This window comes from Seriola dumerili, unplaced genomic scaffold (assembly GCF_002260705.1).
Source record: "Seriola dumerili isolate Sdu_G_001 unplaced genomic scaffold, Sdu_1.0 BDQW01000153.1, whole genome shotgun sequence".
Classification (NCBI taxonomy): Eukaryota; Metazoa; Chordata; class Actinopteri; order Carangiformes; family Carangidae; genus Seriola; species Seriola dumerili.
This window is the reverse complement of record NW_019174408.1, coordinates 614,318-635,695: the sequence shown is the minus strand read 5'-3', so window position 1 is coordinate 635,695 and position 21,378 is coordinate 614,318. Positions and strand designations below refer to the sequence as shown.

The window sequence follows — 21,378 nt, the reverse complement described above, 5'->3', positions numbered from 1 at the left end:
GATAACAGCTCAGTGGTTCCCTTTGCCTGATCGGGCGGTGATGACAAAAAAACAAAGAGGGGTGACGACGACTGTGGAGATCTGCTGTTATGTTCTGTCACCAGCCGACGGGTCACCAAACACACCCCGAGGCAGCGGACAGGATGGGTGGAGGGGCCGAGTGGCAGCAAGGTGACAAAGGTGCCTATTGATGAAAATAACATCAGGAGAGGAGGAATGGGAGGGAGGGAGGAGGGGAGGGGGAGAGGGGGTCACGGGAAATGAGGGCATTTGTCTTTAAGGAAGAGATCGGGTGGCCGGCCATCTTTCTGGCCCGCACAATCACTGTTGTCAGTGTGGCCGCCATAGCACAAAAATACAAGGGCCCTTTATGAGCGGGGAGGTAATTGTGGGGTATAGGTTACTGTGGTATGTGTGTATTAGAAAAAGAAAGAGGGGCAGAATACCACAGCACAGGTGCCTGCTCCTTTAAATGGCTGCTCAGGTATGAAGAGGGAGGGAAAGATGGCAGGCTAAAGTGTGTGTTGGGGGGGGGGGGGGGGCAAAGCCTCTACCCTCATCTTTTTTTATTCATCCGTTCACAGTCTTCTCTTTCTCTCTGTGAGAACAATACGACGGGGGAAAGCCCCTTCTCGCCTCAGGGTGGTGCTGATGATGGCAGGAGGGTGGTGGGTCACTGGAACAACAGGGCACTGTGCTGGTGATGCTAACAGGTGCGCGCACACACACACACACACACACACACACACACACACACGGAGAGAGTGAGNCTCTGTGCGGGCGATGCGATGAAGTACGCGCACACACACACACACACACACACACACACACACACACACACACACACACACACACACACACACACACACACGGAGAGAGTGAGGCTGAAGGTAAAATCCCACTGACCATGTGACCTGTGCATGTGTTGTGATTTTTGTTTTCTCACACTTCTAAGGAACCGATGGTTTCCACTCATTTTACTGTGGTAGGAAAAAAATATTTTGCATTTCCTGCATAAATCAGAAACACATTACAAACCACAGTGAGCTTTGAAAAAGCCTCATAATATATATATATAAATATATCAAGCAGCTTTTATTGATTATACTGTGTTAATCTGCTAACTGCTTTTTATTCCACCCTTAAATCTAAACTCTAGTTTTAAGACAAACATCACAGTGTTTGTGGGCTAATGTCAGGAGGCCTGGAGACTCGACTCCACACATCACTCTTTATACATTTTCTTTTGCACTTATTTACTTCCTCTTTCCTGGCTGTAACTTTCCGATTTTCCCTGTAGGGATCAATAAAGTTTCTCTGATTCTCTGATTAAAAGCTGATCCTCTCTTCACTTAATGGTTCCATGTTTTGTCCACTTCAGCCTGTTGGTGCTGACCAGCTGCTCTTCTCTACAGTGGAGCGTTTCACCACATATCAAAGTGGAAATCACAGTCTGTGAATATGAAACATAAACTATTTTTGGCTATTTATGTGTCACATATTTAACCAGCAGCTAGGTGAAGGTAAGAACCGGATCACACTTTGTAACAGCAGAGAGCCCAGATTAAGGAACCGGGACAGCATTAAGACTAAGACACACACACACACACACACACACTGACAGGGGAGGTAACTGAGCTGTGATAATGTGAGGTGGATGTGGCTAATGGCTGATAGCTGCTGATCCCACACTGATTAACTCCCTGCTTTATAGGACGCTGTTTATAGACTGACACACTAGACTGAAGTCACACCGGTAAACATGCAGCACACAAACACACACAAACACACACAAACACACACACACACACACACACACATATCACACTTTAATTAAAGCTTCTGAATTTAAAGTTTCATAAAATAAAAGTCAAACACTCAGTGTTTCCCTGAGAATTTCTGATATTGGCCCTACATGTTGACCAGTTCATCGGTCTAACTGCAACACACACACACACACACACACACACACACACACACACACACACACACACACACACACACACACACACTCACAGACACCAGAGCTAAGTCCAGTAGCTCTCCAAAGTGTCCTCAGTGTGCTGTGATAAGCCAGCTCCCTGTCGTCCTGCCTGCTCTGCTCCGCCGCCAGCTAACACACTATCACTGATTCACCGCCACAGATAAATCACACACACACACACACACACACACACACACACACACGCACACACGCACACGCACACGGATGGAGACAAACAAACAGTGAGGCAAAGATGTGGCAACAAAGACGGAGGGACATACGTCCACACACGCTGAGGATGACAACAACAAACCGTACTGACACTACACATGTTGTTATTTCCTGTTGTGGAGCAGGGTGGCTTTTCTTTGCAGAGTCAAAACACAACTGCTGCAGTGTGGAGGGGGACGGGGAGACTTATCAGTGCACACACACACACACACACACACACACACACACACACACACACACACACACACACACACACACACACACACACACACACACACACACAGGTAAGATTAAATACTCTTTCGTTCAGTCTTGCAGTGTTATCTCTCTTTCAGGTCTGTCTCCTTTTCTTTCTTTCTTGATATGACCTCCTGGGCCACAAAATGCCACTGTGTAGTCTAGCTGGGATTGAAGCTGCCTCCACACACAACACACACATCAACACACACACACGGCGAGGCGGGTAGGGGATATTGATAACAGCTTCATATTGATCCTGTATATTGCGGATGGTGGAAAGTGAGACAGCAGCGTTGGTGTTGGGCTCCTCATACAGACAATTATGCTGAGTCAAGAGAGCACGCCTGTAAGCAACAGCAAGTGTGGCTTTCTGTGTGTGTGTGTGTGTGTGTGTGTGTGTGCGTGTGTGCGTGTCCCTCACAGACGGCGTCCCATCACCTCAGGGAGGGCAGAGATAAGCAGAGTGTATGGGCCGAGATAAGATGGGAGCAGACACTGGGGAGACTGACTGACTGTAAGTGAGTCACTGTGGGGGGGTGAGGGGGGGGCTGCAGCTTGATGGCCTCACTGGGCCTCAGGACTCAGGAGGAAACACTTTTATTCTGATAGAGACGGCTACAAAACATGAGTCGGCCTTTCATGTCTCTGTATGTGTAGACTCTAACCCCGCGCAGCACACGAGGGCAGAGCTGACACCTGACACGAGGTGTGGAACCGACGCTGACATGATGCAACTTTTCAGATTTTACTTTAACTGCAGCAGCTGAAGCTGATTTCTTGCCAATCTCTTTAAATTTCATTTCAGTCATTAATCATTATCAGTTCCATTATTATCATATATCACCTACAGGTGGAATCATGTCATGATATGACCAGACGTGATCCGATACAGATATTATACATGTAAGATATGATATTACTCTATTAGTCCCACAGTGCGGAGATGTGCAGAGTTACAGCTGCGAAGTGGAGAGTACACAGAAAAGAAAAACTGCAAACTGTTGGTATCAAATACTCAAAAGAAATAATATAATATAATATGTAAAATGACATATTTAAATATAACAAAGATAAAACATATATCAGGACATATATTCATATTGGAAAAGGAGATGAAGTGACTATATCAGACTCTCTTGGCTCTGACTATAGATTAGTCTGATTACAACAACAACAACAACAAAAACGTGCAGAAACCACGTGTCCCCCAGGTGAATCCTGCACATGTGAAGAGCTGTTTCACATTAAACAACATATTAATCACATGAGAATGATGTTTAAAATAATCCTCTTTTCACAGACTTCAAACAGGCCATATGTCTACAGACAGAGGTGACAGATGTTCCTGTGTGTAACTTCATTACATGTAAAAATCCACACTGGGTTTCAATAGTCTGAGACCACATTAAACATCTCTAATATTTTCCCATAAACCTGAGAGTAATCAGAAAGTCTGCAGATTCAGAAAGATTTAAAAAACACAAGAGGTTTTGTCATGTCGTGAAATGAAGAAGAAATATTTAATATTCTGCCTGATTCCAGGTCAGTTTTCACATTCAAGCAAAATGGTGACATCGACCAATTTAACTTCGTACGACAGGTCAGAAAACGTCGGGTCACATCCTTTTGATTTGACGTGAACATTCAGGTGACACTGCGGCGGATCTGATCTGCTCATCGGAGGCTCGTTCAGGTGAGCAGCGTTCACCTGTCATAAACGAGGCTGCGCCTGAAGGTTCCAGCAGATCACTGCTCACTAAGTCACATTGTTTTTTCTAAGAGAAGAGGAGCTCTCTCTGCGTCAGATCGCGGTCGGACTAAAGGTTTATGAGTGGGCAGTGTATCGAATCTTGATGCCTGCAGATACTTCGTCTTCCCGTGAGACGGATCAGATTTAACGGCGTGTTAATTTTCTGCAGCTCTGATCCAGAAAATGTTGGTATCAGCCTCTCAAACTCATATTGGTAAGTTCTGCCACACACAGGCTCGTTCTTCAGAGGGTGAGACAAAGGTGATGTGTGTGATAAGAGGCGGCGCCATGGCAGTGGCAGGACACAACACTGAACCCTCCTCACGCGCACACACACACACACACACACACACACACACACACACACACACACACAGATAAGCATCACCTCCATCCCTCGGCCAGGCTCTGTCCTCCTGTCTCTCTCTGCTCTGAAGCAGTTAGAGAAGAAACTGAAAACACAGAGGACACTGGAGACAGAGGAGCCACAGATATGATACTCGGCAGACAGAGGAAGACGGATGGAGGAGGAGGAGGAGGAGGAGAGCGAAGGTCACAGGCTCAGGCTCAGACGCAGGGGGTGCTGTGGTTTAACAGGTGACGGTGAAAGCAAACAGGTAAAGACTTCGCCCCGCCGGTCTGAACTCGGCTCTTCTATTTCTTTAGAGTAAAGCAGAACCTTTAAAACGAAAGGCCCCGGTTATCTTCACAGCGCCACGGTTCAACGTTTTCAAATGAAGCTGGAAAGATCCACTAATTTCACAATTTAAGAAATGCATAAAAAAGAAAATATAGAATTTTCTTTATTATTAAGATGATATATATAGAGTCTGAAAAGTGGCAGAAATTGCAAATTATTAAACTATGGACAAAATAAAAAACATAGAAATTGTTCCAGAGATTTTATTCCTAGAGAAGGAATGCATGTATGTGTGGAGATGTGAGTAACATCACATGAATGAAAAGGTGTTTCCTACTGATTTTATCTCGTTATGATGAAATATATGGAGTCTCACAAATGTCAGAAATTGCAAAATATTAAACTATTACTAATTTTTTTATATATATTATTAAAGAAAATGTTTTACTTGCTGAATGTGTCTGACAGTTGCGTCACATCTCACAAATGAATTTTCTGATTTTATTTTAATTTCTTTTAATCATCTTTTAAACACAGTAAGGAAATGGGAATTAATTACATTACATAAATATTTATTTTTAATTCGGGATTATAAATGCATCATAAATACACATCTGTTGATTAGCTTTAACTGTTTTAATTATTTTATTTTTATTTGCTGATTACAAATAAACATGGAAAAAAAGTCTGTAATTATTTAAGTGGCACTCTCGAGACTCCATACACCAGCTTCTGAAACACAAAGGAAAATATGGAAAATAAAAAGATCAAACAGCTACTCTTATATCTCCTCCACAATGTGGGAAAACTTCTAAACTGTTTTTAAATTTTATCATTTATTTTTTATTGTTCGTTCCTATTTTATCTCCTAAAGCAAAACTGTGTTTGAAATAAATAAATAAAGATTATTATTATTTTATTATTATAACTACATTCGAACTGCATCAATTCTGCAATAATTTAAATATGTGGATAAATGACAGAAATGTGTGCGGTTGCATAAATAAGTGGTAAATAAATTCAGGTCAAACCATATCTACGTGCATCTGTTTACACCTCTCGGTATGTGTTGCCGACACTATCAGACGTGTATGTGCGACACACCTTTTAGTGACACGAGTTGCGCATACTTCCTGACACCTGAGTGAAAAGGTGGGGAGCGGCTCTCTGCCAGAGCGGGGGCAGATCAGATGAGTGACGTCTGTCACAAGACACAGCAGATAAAACCTCAGACGCCACCGTCGCTCCTCTATCTCTTCAGTCAGACAAAAGGCAACAGGATGTCACGCAATAAGTGATGATTCCCTCGTCCGCACACACACACACACACACACACACATTCACAGGACCCATGTAACAGCATCACAGTTTGAGAGTAACAGACATATTTTAAAGGGGGAATCCACTCGTCTGTGCATGATTGGATTAGACAGATTAAAGGAGACAGACACTCAAAATAAGCCCCGTCTACTGGATGATAGACTTTTTGGTTCCATTCACATCAATCCAATCAGTGTCTTTTGTCACGCACATGACAATAGATATGAGGGATGCAACACAACATCCACAGAGCTGCATGGAGGGACGCAGCACCGTGTAAATGACTATTTATAATCCACTTGTGTGGGATTGTGCTGGTGTTAGACAACAGCAAAGGAAATCTCTTTCAGGTCACGACAGCGAACTGTCACAGAGAACGTGTAGAAATAGATAGAAGAGTTAGTAACAGGAATATCGAACTCATTTCTAAATGTACTGCAGAGTCCTTTCAACCAGAAAGTGACAAGTTTTGAGGATGTTTTGTAAAGATGCAACACAGAAATGTGTTCATTTAAAAAACAAGTGAAATAAACCATGTGCAAAAATGAGTCTGCAAACTCATCAGTATCTCACTGCTCACAGCTGCGTGCTAATACATGATGTGCTAGGACAATAACAGCAGTCCCCACACTGAGACGTACACGTGTACTTATTAGAAGGAAGGAGACTGAGTCAGTGAGAAGCTGATAACAGCTGAGAAGCAAAAGCTAGCTAAGCAGCTGAACAGCATCCCTTTAGCTACCACCTCCATGAAGAAGCCACACACCAGGAGATACCCCGAGTCTCTCATTAGCTTCTCAACAGGGGCAATAATTGCCAGCGTGTCGTTTCACACAATATTTGATGGACATTTTAAAGTTTGATAAAATGTTGTAGCTCATCAGCTGTAACACCTTCTTGCAAGGTAACGTTTATGTCCTGCCATGACCGGTGTATTCCAAAATAAAATCATTGCATAAACCTTCCAGAACATCCAAGTAATCCCTTAAAAATGCACGACGTGTTCGGGTCTGGACTTGCATCCCTTCCCCACAATATATTTCACCCTTCCTCTCGAGGAGGTTGCAGCACCTGAAGCAGGTGAGATGGTAAAGCTGTAATAATTATTGTTGACTGTTTTTTAACCCTGAGACTTCAGTTATCAGCTACGGTGGCAAAAACTTCTGCCTGCTTGTAGAAACAAATATGAGAATGTCATTTTCCTGGTATTAGAGCATTAATTTCCAGGTTTGGTGAGAACTCACGGTGCTGAGTGCGACTGTAGGTAAACCTACGCGAAGACAGCACGACGACCGATTCGGACGCTCTTAACTGATACAGCGGAAACACCGGAATAAGGAGTTTTCAGTAAAGAATATGAGGGAGAATGAAATACATCAGGATGAAACAGGGAGGAGAAAGATGGAATAAAAGAACCGGACTTGTTTTATGGAGCAGAAGAAGAGAGAGCGGTTTCCTACCTGATCCCGCGTCCATGATGTTGGACTGTCCTCGACGGTCGGCCACCAGCCCCGATGAGCTGGGCATGCTGACTGGCTCTGAACGCACCGGCTGGATCCTGCACACATACAGTATATACAAGTAGATTATTACAAACACAATGATAATACAAAGAAACAGCTCAGGGCCTCAGACACCTGCTTGACTGGATCTGGTCCCAGGACCCAGATGTCAGGCTCGGACACACTCGAGGATAATTGTGGTGAAATCTGTGATTATCAGAATATTATTCTTAAACATTCTCTCGTTAGGATCATTTCTGCTGAATTAGAGCAACCACCCCGAGATCTATCCGGTCTAATAACAACTCTGAGCCCCGACTTTGACTCCTGGTTCACTGTTTTATCGTTGGTAGTTTCGGAGTACCTCAGACTGTGCAGGTCCAGGTCATCTGTGTCGAAGTCCAAGAGGGGTTGTGGGACGTCGGCGGGGCCCTGGGACTGAAGCACTGAGGATGAGGAGGAGATGACTGTGGTCTGGCCTGAAGGGTGAATGGTCTTGAACTGAAACTGGGGGCCCATCCACAGGCGCCGGTGGGGCCCCGTGTGGGTCACGATCTCCACCTGAGAACACAAAGGTTCAGGTTTGTGAGGAAAGACAAACAATAATAATAAATAATGGGCAGTGGGCTAAATGCTAATATTAGCATGCTAACATGCTCGCAATGGCAATGTTACCATGCTAAAATTTAGCAGGTAATGTTTACGTTGTAAATTGACTTAGTTTAGCATGTTAGCATGCTAACACTTGCTAACTAAAACTAAACAAAAGACAGTTGAGGCTTTTTGTTTTGCAAGTATTTGATTTGAAAATTTGTTTATTTTCACCTGATGATCACTTCAGTTATTATAATTCATGCTCAGGGGAACATGAATGTAAATGTATGAACCATACATTTTAGAGCTGCTGATGCATTTCAGAGAAAACTACAAATGTTGATGTCATGGCGACCATGGAGAAAAGTCAAAGGATCCGCAAAGTCGTTCATTCATCGACTGAGAACCATCAACAGCTCGAATAAATCTGACGGCAAATCCGTCCAATAGCTGTTGACGACAAAAACAAAACATGGGACGAAGTGTGTCAAAGTGACACTGGAGGAAAAGTTCATCATCACCGAAGTTATTAGGATTCATTTTCTGCAGAATGTAAATGTCCATCAGACAGACAAATATTTCACATGCAACAAACGACAACAACAAACAAACACTTTCACTGCTCTTTAAAACGCTCGAGTTCACAGACGGATTTCAAAACTTTATTCAAACTGATCAGCACGTTCAAGGACAAAGTGATGGCAGCTACCCGAGAATCCGTCATTGAACCGGACACGGCGCTTTGGTATTCAGCTCTGTGCCGATACCCAGACACCCCCACGCAGAGCTCAGATGAACTCAGTTACATGACATCCAACTAAAAGCCTGTTCTGCTCCTGAACCACTCAAAGTCCGATGACGATGTCAGGACTCGTCAGAGTCTTGTGTGTGTGTGCTGGGAGCGCTGGCTGCATGATGGGAAGCCTTCCCCTGGGGTTAATAGAAGTGTGACAGTAGCAACAGTATGGCAGCGAGGATGAGGCGAGGCCTGCTGGGAAAATAAGATAGTGCTGGCATGGCAGGAGGTCCATGGGCGCTGGAGCTGAGTGGCACTAATGTTGGCTGAGAGTAGGATAGCAGAGGGTACGGACTATTACTGCCTCCTCTGTTCACCCATCTCCTGCCTCGGACTCCTTCTTTTCGCTGCTCTCCCACGCTAACTCTGACTTTTTTAACTCCCCGCAGCACTTAACACGTCTCTTAACGTCTCACCGTTCACATTTCATTATCTTTACTCTGTACACGTTCGTCTCTCACCTCGGCCCGGCGCTCGGCTCACAGTCTCACTCCACTCCGGCTGCCAGGTGCCAACATCTCAGACAGGAGTGAGAGCTCGCACACACACACACACTTCTGACACACACACACGTATATGAATATACATGTTCAGATACAGTATTCAGACTCCTTCAGCTCTTGCACATTTCACTGTTGTAGATTTCATTTTAAATTAACCCGTAAGGTCAAAGTGAAAATATGTTTTTAGAAATTTATTACAAATCAAAGACTGAAATCTCCCTCCTGGAACCAACTGCTATTCATGTCACACTGCTATTTATTCAGGTGCAATTCCATTTGTGCATATTTTTTTATATCATTTATTTTACTTCTTTTATTAGAAATGATCTGTGTCTTTTTTTTCCTGTGCACCAACTGAGGGGCAGCGCTCCTAATCTCTGTAGAAGGCAGAGCTTTCGATGACAATAAAGCCTTTTCTAATTCTAATTCTAACCAGGACTCTTCCCAGAGCCGTCCAACCGAACGGAGTGACCGGTCACTAACAGAGCTTCAGTCCTCTGCAGAGATGGAGGAACCTGCTGGAAGTGAAACCATCCGTGCAGCTCTCCATCGATCAGGCCTTTACAGTAGTGGTAGTGACTGGACAGAAGCCACGCTGAGTCATAGGTACATGACAGTCTTTGGACAGAACTCCAACTGTCCAACTGTCTTTGAGCGGTGCAGCCAAAGACGCTTCCCATCAGATCTGAGGGAGCTTCGGACGATCTATCATGAAGAGTGGGATGACCTGCCCAAATCCAGATGTGCAAAGCTCGGAGGGACTTAACCCAAGAAGACTGAAAGCTGCGAGCGCTGCCAAAGAGTCGGACGACTTTTGTCAATGAGAAATTTCAGTTCAACACAATTTAATTCTGCAAAAAGTGATGGAGTGTGAACGCTCTCTGAAGCCACTGGATGTGTCTGTCACAGCTGTGCAAATTAGGCCACAGAAGGAGGGAGGAGGATTGTCACTTTGTGTGTTAGTGTGTGTGTGTGTGTGTGTGTGTAGGGTTAACACCATCAATGTCACGCCCAGCCGCAGAGCTGAACAGCTGCCAGGCTGCTCTCTGCTGCAGGATGAAGGTCCAGATGTTACAGTCCAGAGACGTCACCACCCCCACCACCCCCCCACCCCCCCTGTCTGGACAGAAAGAGCCGGTGACATGTTCCCTCAGATCTTACAGCCTCGATTATGTTTCCTCTTCCTAAACTGGTCACTCAGTCAGCCTGTACGAGCTGATGAGTCACCTCAAACAACATCCACCTGCTCAACATCAAGGTGTTTCCCGCCGCGAGGATCCGTCTGATGTCCACCTGCAGCCGACTTTACCGCTTTAAACAAAAGCACATGCTTCCACTGTGTGTTTGTCTGAGAGGCAGAGTGAGTGTAAAGGCCTCAAACAAATCATGTTGCACAAAATCTATAATTAGGGACAAATAATAACTACAGTCACAGCAGCCTGGAGCATATTGATTCACGTATTAACAAAGACGCAATTTGACCGTCCATCAGCTGCTATGATCTACATCACACCTTCTCCGTCGTATCAGAGCTGACGGATGAGATGTGGAGACCCGGGCTGGACTCAGACTGAAGGTCACAAACCTCACATTTCATTAGCGGATGGACGATCAATCCTAAATCCCAACCCAACGCCACAAATGCCTCCTGATAATGTAATGAAGGCCACTGATACGATATAATGAAATCCACCGGGCAGCACTTGGCCTCCGATTCAACCGAGCCTATATGTGTTTAGCATTTCACGACCCCGCCGAGCTCCTGTGCTTCATATGTCCCAGACAGATGTTCAAACATGTGGGAGGGACGGGAATAAAATCTAGAAGCTCCTGTTTGACTTTAATTCCCTGATAGTAGAAGAGTCACTTCCAAAACATCTTCAGGTACGTGCTGCAGTATGAAGAGCTCCACTATTACACCTCCAACCGCTGACGGATGCATCACTACCGCTGTTCTGTCAGGAAGTCACCAAAGAAATCCAGGTTAGTGCAATGGATAGTTTTGCTGCTGGCAAACTATCATGGCAGATATGAACCACAGCCTCTGCAAAGCTAAGTGGGGTGCATTTTAACCAATCAATTATGCATGCAGTGGAATTATTGATGGTGAAAATGTAGCAGGTTACCTGCCGGCAGCAGAGATGAGTGCTAAGAGGGTTAACCAAGCTGAAAGGTTTGTGTGTACTGGAGTTTTTCTAACGTGCGTTGACCGGATACTTTCATCACTTCGGTAAAAGTTTAGGACGTTGTTAGTGATTAGGAAGAGGCCGCAGAGAAATGAAAGTGCACGAAAAGCAAATCATCTAAAAGCAGAATGAATCCTTGCGATGACAGACTGAGTATCCACACTTTCCAAAGGGCTGATACACATGCGTTTCACTTGGGATTGGGGGGGGGGGGGGGGGGGGGGGGGGGGGGGGTCTCAGCCACGACACAATCTTATCCTCCCAAACTCTCAAAAGTTGCAATTCGATCTGTTAATTCTTTAACTGGAACGAGCATCATCTTATAAAGCTGTAATGGCTGCACATCCAGCGACAACAGAGACACAGAAACATTCATTTGGAGTCATGTTTCTATTAACCCGACAAATCTATATTCACGCTGCTTTTAGTTCTGTGTTTGGTCTCCACCAGCAGCAGCAGCAGCAGCAGCAGCAGCAGCAGCAGCAGCAGCAGGAGGATGAAGCTGCTGAATGCTCCACCATGTTCCCCAGCTGCTCTCTAACTGGGTGTTTGGGAGCGTGGGTTAATAAAAGCCGTCTATAAGCTTAATGAGAGGGGAGAGCTGAGGGGAACTGGAGACACGGGTGAGGACATTTCCCTGCAAACTACATTTAGATTCTTATCCATCACACGACACCATCAGGGAAGCATCTGATTGGTCTTATAATTAATTCTGCAGCAACGACCACAAGCCCAAACATGACGTCAGACATAAAGAACCACAGAAGAACCGTGGCCAGTTCCCCAAGAGAAGTTTGGAACAATGTACCTGCAGAAAAACTGCCGTTTCTATGACGATAATTAATAATAAATGTTTACGGTGTTATTTTTGAAAGAATCCTCATTTTACTCTTAGTGCCTAAACGTTTGCTCAGAACTGTAGTTATTAAATCTTTCTATACAAATATTGATTAGTGCATCTTTAATGTTGGATTAACGACGCAGCTTTCAGACCTGCTGAGGTTTCAGACGCTCTCTGGTCACTGAGTGTTCACCTCGTTATTTAATGGACATTTGTCTCTTCACAACAGTGAGCGAACAAACAGCTGCTGGTGTCTACCACACATCCAAGAAACAGGCCATTAAACTGCTTCTTTTTATTTTTATGAGTAAAATAAAGTGGAAAAGAATCAGCTTCATGAACATGTTGCACCACAGTGATTATGTGCTGGACTCTCATAAATAACATGTCAAAACAACAGACTTATCCATCTTAAATCTGTTAGTTTCACATTCATGTTGCGCAGGTTTTGACAGTATGAGACAACACAGTTGTCAGGTCAGGTGAGGTCACTCACCTGTTTGCTTGGGACAGACTGATTTTATCGTAACGTTGGTTAAAGGTGGAGGTCTTACCTGAGAGAGCCACTCCTCGTCGTCCTGACCGCTGTGGTCCGACGCCAGGCTGTCTGATGACTCGTGACGCGTGATTGGGCCTGGGCTTCCTGGGGGCATCGCTGAGAGAAAACACACACACACACACACACACACACACACACACACACACACACACACACACACACACACACACACACACACACAAAGGGTTATATGATGGTACATCTAATGATGATATTGACATTTAGAGGCTGAGAGTCACCGATGTTCTGCGCTGGTTTCCAATATCATCATGGCCAAAAAGTGTCGACGCCTCCGTGGTTATAAACTATGACATTAGCCGAGCGATCACGGAGGATATCAGGAAGTAAAATCTGACTGAACAGTCACAACAGGGCAGTGAATCACATTTTCCCATCAGCATATTTAAATAAAATCGGCCTGTGAAGGGAAACGATAACTGACAAACAGTTTATGAGAGTGTGCTGGAGTCATTAGGCTTTTCACTGACGTGGTGTTTGACAGCCAATACCGATGCATGCGGACTGATCTGTCTGGCCAAGCGTTTCATACTCAAACACAAACAGATTCTAGACATCTGATGGACGGAGTCAGAAACCGGCGAGTAAAAAGAGAAAGACGATTGTCTTTTTCTCACATGGGCGTGTGGGAGCGCGGCAGTGTGTGTGAAAAAAGCAAGTGTACAGTAAAGTGAGAGAGGGAATCTGTGTGTGTGTGTGTGTGTGTGTGTGTGTGTGTGTGTGTGTGTGTGTGTGTGTGACTCTCAGCCTCTAAATGTCAATATCATCATTAAGATGTACCATCATATAACCTTTGTGTGTGTTGTGTGTGTGTGTTGTGGTGTGTGTGTGTGTGTGTGTTGTGTGTGTGTGTGTGTGTGTGTGTGTGTGTGTGGTGTGTGTGTGTGTGTGTGTTCTCTCAGCGATGCCCCAGGAAGCCCAGGCCCAATCACGCGTCACGAGTCATCAGACAGCCTGGCGTCGGACCACAGCGCGTCAGGACGACGAGGAGTGGGCTCTCTCAGGTAAGACCTCACCTTTAACCAACTTACGATAAAAATCAGTCTAGTCCAAGCAAACAGTGAGTGACCTCACCTGACCTGACAACTGTGTTGTCTCATACTGTTCAAACCTGCGCAACATGAATGTGAAACTAACAGATTTAAGATGGATAAGTCTGTTGTTTTTGACTTTTATTTATGAGATCCAGCACATAATCACTGTGGTGCAACATGTTCATGAAGCTGATTCTTTCCACTTTTATTTTACTCATAAAAATAAAAAGAAGCAGTTTAATGGCCTGTTTCTTGATGTGTGGTAGACACCAGCAGCTGTTTTGTTCGCTCACTGTTGTGAAGAGACAAATGTCCATTAAATAACGAGGTGACACTCAGTGACCAGAGAGCGTCTGAAAACCTCAGCAGGTCTGAAAGCTTGCGTCGTTAATCCAACATTAAAGATGCAACTAATCAATATTTTGTATAGAAAGATTTAATAACTACAGTTCTGAGCAAACGTTTAGGCACTAAGAGGTAAAATGAGGATTCTTTCAAAAATAACACCGTAAACATTTATTATTAATTATCGTCATAGAAAAGGCAGTTTTTCTTGCAGTACATTGTTCCAAACTTCTCTTGGGGAACTGCCACGGTTCTTCTGTGGTTTTATGTCTGATCATGTTGGGCTTGGTCGTTGCTCGAGAATTAATTATAGACCAATCAGATGCTTCCTGATGTGTCGTGTGATGGATAAGAATCTAAATGTAGTTTTGCAGGAAATGTCCTCACCCGTGTTCATTCCCTCAGCTCTCCCTCATCATTAAGCTATAGACGCTTTTATTAACCCACGCTCCAAACACCCAGTTAGAAGCAGCTGGGAACATGGTTGGAGCATTCAGCAGCTTCATCCTCCTGCTGCTCTGCTGCTGCTGCTGCTGCTGCTGCTGCTTGCTGCTGGTGGAGACCAAACACAGAACTAAAAGCAGGGAATAGATTGTCGGGTTAATAAAAATGACTCAATGGAATTGGTTCTGTGTCTCTGTTGTTCGCTGGATGTGCGAGTTCCATTACACTTTATAAGATGATGCTCGTTCCAGTTAAAGAATTAACAGACGAATTGCAACTTTTGAAGAGTTGGGAGGAATAAATGTGTCTGGCTGAGACCCCCCCCAATCCAAGTGAAGCATGTGTATAGCCTTTGGAAAGTGTGGATACTCGAGTCTGTATCGCAAGATTCATTCTGTTTTAGATTGATTGCTTTTCGTGCATTTCATTTCTCTGCGCCTCTTCCTAATCACTAACAACGTCTAAACTTTTACCGAAGTGATGAAAGTATCGGTCAACGCACGTTAGAAAAACTCCAGTAACACAAACCTTTCAGCTGGTTTAACCCTCTAGCACTCATCTCTGCTGCCGAGTTACTGCTACATGGTCACCATCAATAATTCAACGGCATGCATAATTGGATTGGTTAAAGATGCACCCCACTTAGCTTTGCAGAGGGCTGTGTTCATATTGCCATGATAGTTTGCCAGCAGCAAAACTTATCATTGCACTAACTGATTTCATGGGTGAATTCCTTACAGGAACAGCAGGTAGTATGCATCCGTCAGCGGTTGGAGGTGTAATAGTGAGAGAGGGCTCTTCATACTGCAGCACGTACCTGAAGATGTTTTGAAGTGACTCTTCTTATTTTTTTTTTCTATACTATCAGGGAATTAAAGTCAAACAAGGAGCTTCTAGATTTTATTCCGTCCTCCCACATGTTTGACATCTGTCTGGCACATATGAACACAGAAGCTCGGCGGTCCCGTGAAATGCAAAAAACACATTTAGGCCGTTGAATCGGAGCCAAGTGCTGCCCGGTGGATTTCATTATTATCGTATCAGTGGCTCATTACATTATCAGGAGGCAATTTTGTGGCTTGGTTTGGGATTTAGATTATCGTCATGCCGCTAATGAAACTGTGAGGTTTGTGACTTCAGTCTGATCAAGCCTGGTCTCCACGATCTCATCCGTCAGCTCTGATACGACGAGAATGTGTGATGTAGAATCATAGCAGCTGATGGACGGTCAAATTGCTCTTTTGTTAATACATGAATCAATATGCCTCCAGGCTGCTGTGACTGTAGGTATTATTATTTGTCCCTAATTATAGATTTTGTGCAACATGATTTGTTTGAGGCCTTTACACTCACTCTGCCTCTCAGACAAACACACAGTGGAAGCATGTGCTTTTGTTTAAAGCGGTAAAGTCGGCTGCAGGTGGACATCAGACGGATCCTCGCGGCGGGAAACACCTTTGATGTTGAGCAGGTGGATGTTGTTTGAGGTGACTCATCAGCTCGTACAGGCTGACTGAGTGACCAGTTTAGGAAGAGGAAACATAATCGAGGCTGTAAGATCTGAGGGAACATGTCACCGGCTCTTTCGTCAGACGGGGGGGTGGGGGGGTTGGGGTGGTGACGTCTCTGGACTGTAACATCTGGACTTCATCTGCAGCAGAGAGCAGCCTGCAGCTGTTCAGCTCTGCGGCTGGCGTACATTGATGGTTTAACCCTACACACACACACACACACACACACACACTAACACACAAAGTGACAATCTCCTCCTCCTTCCTTGCCTAATTTGCCACAGCTGTGACAGACACATCCAGATGGCTTCAGAGAGCGTTCAACACTCCATCACTTTTTTGCAGAATTAAATTGTGTTGAACTGAAAATTTCTCATTGACAAAAGTCGTCCGACTCTTTGGCAGCGCTCGCAGCTTTCAGTCTTCTTGGGTTAAGTCCCTCCGAGCTTTACATCTGGATTTGGCAGGTCATCCCACTCTCATGATAGATCGTCCGAAGCTCCTCCAGATCTGATGGGAAGCGTCTTTGGCTGCACCGCTCAAAGACAGTTGGACAGTTGGAGTTCTGTCCAAGAAGACTGTCATGTACCTATGACTCAGCGTGGCTTCTGTCCAGTCACTACCACTACTGTAAAGGCCTGATCGATGGAGAGCTGCACGGATGTTTTCACTTCCAGCAGGTTCCTCCATCTCTGCAGAGGACTGAAGCTCTGTTAGTGACCGGTCACTCCGTTCGGTTGACGGCTCTGGGAAGAGTCTGGTTAGAATTAGAATTAGAAAAGGCTTTATTTCATCGAAAGCTCTGCTTCTACAGAGATTAGAGCGCTGCCCTCAGTTGGTAGCACAGGAAAAAAAAGACACAGATCATTTCTAATAAAAGAAGTAAAATAAATGATATAAAAAAATATGCACAAATGGAATTGCACCTGAATAAATAGCAGTGTGACATGAATAGCAGTTGGTTCCAGGAGGGAGATTTCAGTCTTTGATTTGTAATAAATTTCTAAAACATATTTTCACTTTGGACCTTACGGGTTAATTTAAAATGAAATCTACAACAGTGGAAATGTGCAAGAGCTGAAGGAGTCTGAATACTGTATCTGAACATGTATATTCATATACTGGTGGTGTCAGAAGTGTGTGTGTGTGTGTGTGTGTGTGTGTGTGTGTGTGTGTGTGTGTGTGTGTGGTGTGTGTGTGTGCGAGCTCTCACTCCTGTCTGAGATGTTGGCACCTGGCAGCCGAGTGGAGTGAGACTGTGAGCCGAGCGCCGGGCCGAGGTGAGAGACGAACGTGTACAGAGTAAATGATAAGAAATGTGAACGGTGAGACGTTAAGAGACGTGTTAAGTGCTGCGGGGAGTTAAAAAAGTCAGAGTTAGCGTGGAGAAGCAGCGAAAAGAAGAGTCCGAGGCAGGAGATGGGTGAACAGAGAGGCAGTAATAGTCACAGTACCCGTCTCCCTGCTATCCTACTCTCAGCCAACATTAGTGCACTCAGCTCCAGCGCCCATGGACCTCCTGCCATGCAGCACTATCTTATTTCCCAGCAGCCTCGGCCTCATCCTCGTGCCATACTGTTGCTACTGTCACATTCTATTAACCCCAGGGGAAGGCTTCCCATCATGCAGCCACCGCTCCCAGCACCACACACCAAGACTCTGACGAGTCCTGACATCGTTCATCGGACTTTGAGTGGTTCAGGAGCAGAACAGGCTTTTAGTTGGATGTCATGTAACTGAGTTCATCTGAGCTCTGCGTGGGGTGTCTGGGTATCGGGCAGAGCTGAATATCAAAGCGCCTGTCCGGTTCAATGACGGATTCTCAGGTAGCTCCATCACTTTGTCCTTGAACGTGCTGATCAGTTTGAATAAAGTTTTGAAATCCGTCTGTGGAACTCGAGCGTTTTAAAGAGCAGTGAAAGTGTTTGTTTGTTGTTGTCGTTTGTTGCATGTGAAATATTTGTCTGTCTGATGACATTTACATTCTGCAGAAAATGAATCCTAATAACTTCGGTGATGATGAACTTTTCCTCCAGTGTCACTTTGACACACTTCGTCCCAGTTTTGTTTTTGTCGTCAACAGCTATTGGACGGATTTGCCGTCAGATTTATTCGAGCTGTTGATGGTTCTTCAGTCGATGAATGAACGACTTTGCGGATCCTTTGACTTTTCTCCATGGTCGCCATGACATAAACATTGTAGTTTTTCTCTGAAATGCATCAGCAGCTCTAAAATGTATGGTTCATACATTTACATTCATGTTCCCCTGAGCATGAATTATAATAATGAAGTGATCATCAGGTGAAAATAACAAATTTTCAAATCAAATACTTGCAAAACAAAAAAGCCTCAACTGTCTTTTGTTTAGTTTTAGTTAGCAAGTGTTAGATGCTAACATGCTAAACTAAGTCAATTTACAACATAAACATTACCTGCTAAATTTTAGCATGGTAACATTGCCATTGCGAGCATGTTTAGATGCTAATTAGCATTTAGCCCACTGCCCATTATTTATTATTATTGTTTGTCTTTCCTACAACCTGAACCTTTGTGTTTCTTCAGGTGGAATCGTGACCACACGGGGCCCCACCGCGCTGTGGATGGGCCCCCAGTTTCAGTTCAAGACCATTCACCCTGCAGTGCCAGACCACAGTCATCTCCTCCTGCATCGCTCAGTGTTCAGTCCAGGGCCCGCCGACGTCCCACAACCCTTTGACTTCGCACACAGATGACCTGGACCTGCACAGTCTAGGTACTCCGAACTAACCAACGATAAAACAGTGAACGCAGGAGTCAAAGTCGGTGCTCCATGAGTTGGTTATTAGACGGATAAGATCTCGGGGTTGGTTGTCTAATTCAGCAGAAAATGATCCTAACTGATAATAGTTTAAGAATAATATTCGTGATAATCACACGATATTCAGCACAATTATCCGAGTGTGCGAGCTGACATTCTGGTCTGGGACAAGATCCAGTCAAGCAGGTGTCTGAGGCCCTGAGCTGTTCTTTAGTATTATCATTGTGTTTGTAATAATCTACTTGTATATACTCGTAGTGGTGCAGATCCAGCCGGTTGCGTTCAGAGCCAGTCGCATGCCAGACTTCATCGGGGCGTTGGTGCCGACCGTCGAGGACAGTCCAAACATCATGGACGCGGGATATAGGAAACCGCTCTCATCTTTTCTGCTTCCATAAAACAAGTCGCGGTTTATTAATTCTCTTTCTCTCCCTGTTTCATCTATGTATTCATTCCCTCATATTCTACTGAACAACTCTTTTCGGTTTCGCTGATCATTAGCAGAACGTCCGAAATCGGTCGTCGTGCTGTCTTCGCGTAGTTTACACTAAATCTGCACATCAGCACGTTGAGTTTCTCACAAACCTGAAAATTAATGCTCTAATACCAGGAAAATGACATTCTCATATTGTTTCTACAAGCTATGGCATAGTATTTTGGCCACTAGTATAACTGAAGTTCAGGTTAATATATATCAGTCTAAATAATATTATTACAGCTTTACCATCTTCACTGCTTCAGGTGCTGCAACTCTCGAGAGGAAGGGTAATATATTGTGGGGAAGGGATGCAAGTCCTAGACCCGAACACGTCGTGCAATTTTTAAGGGATTACTTGGATCGTTCTGGAAGGTTTATGCCAATGATTTATTTTGGAATACGACGGTCATGGCAGGACATAAACGTTACCTTGCAAAAGGTTTACTATGTGATGAGCTAACACATTTTAGTCAAAACTTTAAAATGATCCATCAAATATTGTGTGAAACGACACGCTTGGCAATTATCCTGTTGAGAAGCTCAAATGAGAGACTCGGGTATTCTCCTGGTGTGTGGCTTCTTCAATGGATGTAGCTAAAGGATGCTGTTCAGCTTGCTTAGCTTAGCTTTTTGCTTCTCAGCTGTTATCAGCTTCCACTGACTTCAGTCTCTTCTTCTTCTAATAATTCACGTGTACGTCTCACGTGTGGGACTGCTAGTTATTGTCCTAGCATATTCAGTGGATTAGCAAACGATGCTGTGAGCAGTGAAGTATAACTGGAAGTTCAGACTCGTTTTGGCACATTGTTTATTTCACTTGTTTTTTAAATGAACACATTTCTGTGTTGCATCTTTTACAAAACATCCTCAAAACTTTCACTTTCTGGTTGAAAGGACTCTGCAGATAACATTTAGAAATGAGTTCGATATTCTGTTACTAACTCTTCTATCTATTTCTACACGTTCTCTTGTGACAAAGTTCGTGTCGTGACCTGAAAGAGATTCCTTTGCTGTTGTCTACACCAGCACAATCCACACAAGTGGATTATAAATAAGTCATTTACCGGTTGCGTCCCTCCAATGCCAGCTCTTGGATGTTGTTGTTGCATCCCTCATATCCTATTGTCATGTCGTGAACAAAAGACACTGATTGATTGATGTAATGGAACCAAAAAGTCTATCATCCAGTTAGACGGGGCTTATTTTGAGTGGTCTGTCTCTTAATCTGTTCTAATCCAATCACGCAACGACATGGATTCCCCTTTAAAATATGTCTGTTTACTCTCCAAACTGGTGATGCTGTTACATGGTCCTGTGAATGTGTGTGTGTGTGGTGGTGGTGTGTGGTGTGTGTGTGTGTGTGGTGTGTGGTGTGTGTGTGTGTGGTGTGTGTGGTGTGTGTGCGGACGAAGGGAATTTCATCATATTGCGTGTGGACATCTTTGCCTTTGTCTGACTGAGAGATTAGTAGGAGCGACGTCGTCTGAGGTTTTATCTGCTGTGTTTGTGAACAGACGTCACTCATTCTGATTCTGCCCCCGCTCTGGCAGAGAAGCCGCTCCCCACCTTTTCACTCAGGTTCAGGAAAGTATGCGCAACTCGTG

General features: G+C 44.3%; 1 protein-coding gene across 2 annotated transcripts in view; it reads right to left on the bottom strand.

Moving 5' to 3' along the window:
- The window catches only part of bcas3 (BCAS3, microtubule associated cell migration factor), a 344,121-nt gene that overhangs the window by 216,355 nt on the left and 106,388 nt on the right, over window positions 1-21,378 (bottom strand). For both annotated transcript variants that reach the window (XM_022751363.1, XM_022751364.1), the window contains exons 19-21: window positions 13,142-13,242; window positions 8,032-8,228; window positions 7,626-7,723 (exon numbers count right to left, since the gene is read on the bottom strand). In XM_022751363.1, the coding sequence (XP_022607084.1) occupies window positions 7,626-7,723; window positions 8,032-8,228; window positions 13,142-13,242 (396 nt within the window). The remainder of the gene's footprint in view (window positions 1-7,625; window positions 7,724-8,031; window positions 8,229-13,141; window positions 13,243-21,378) is intronic.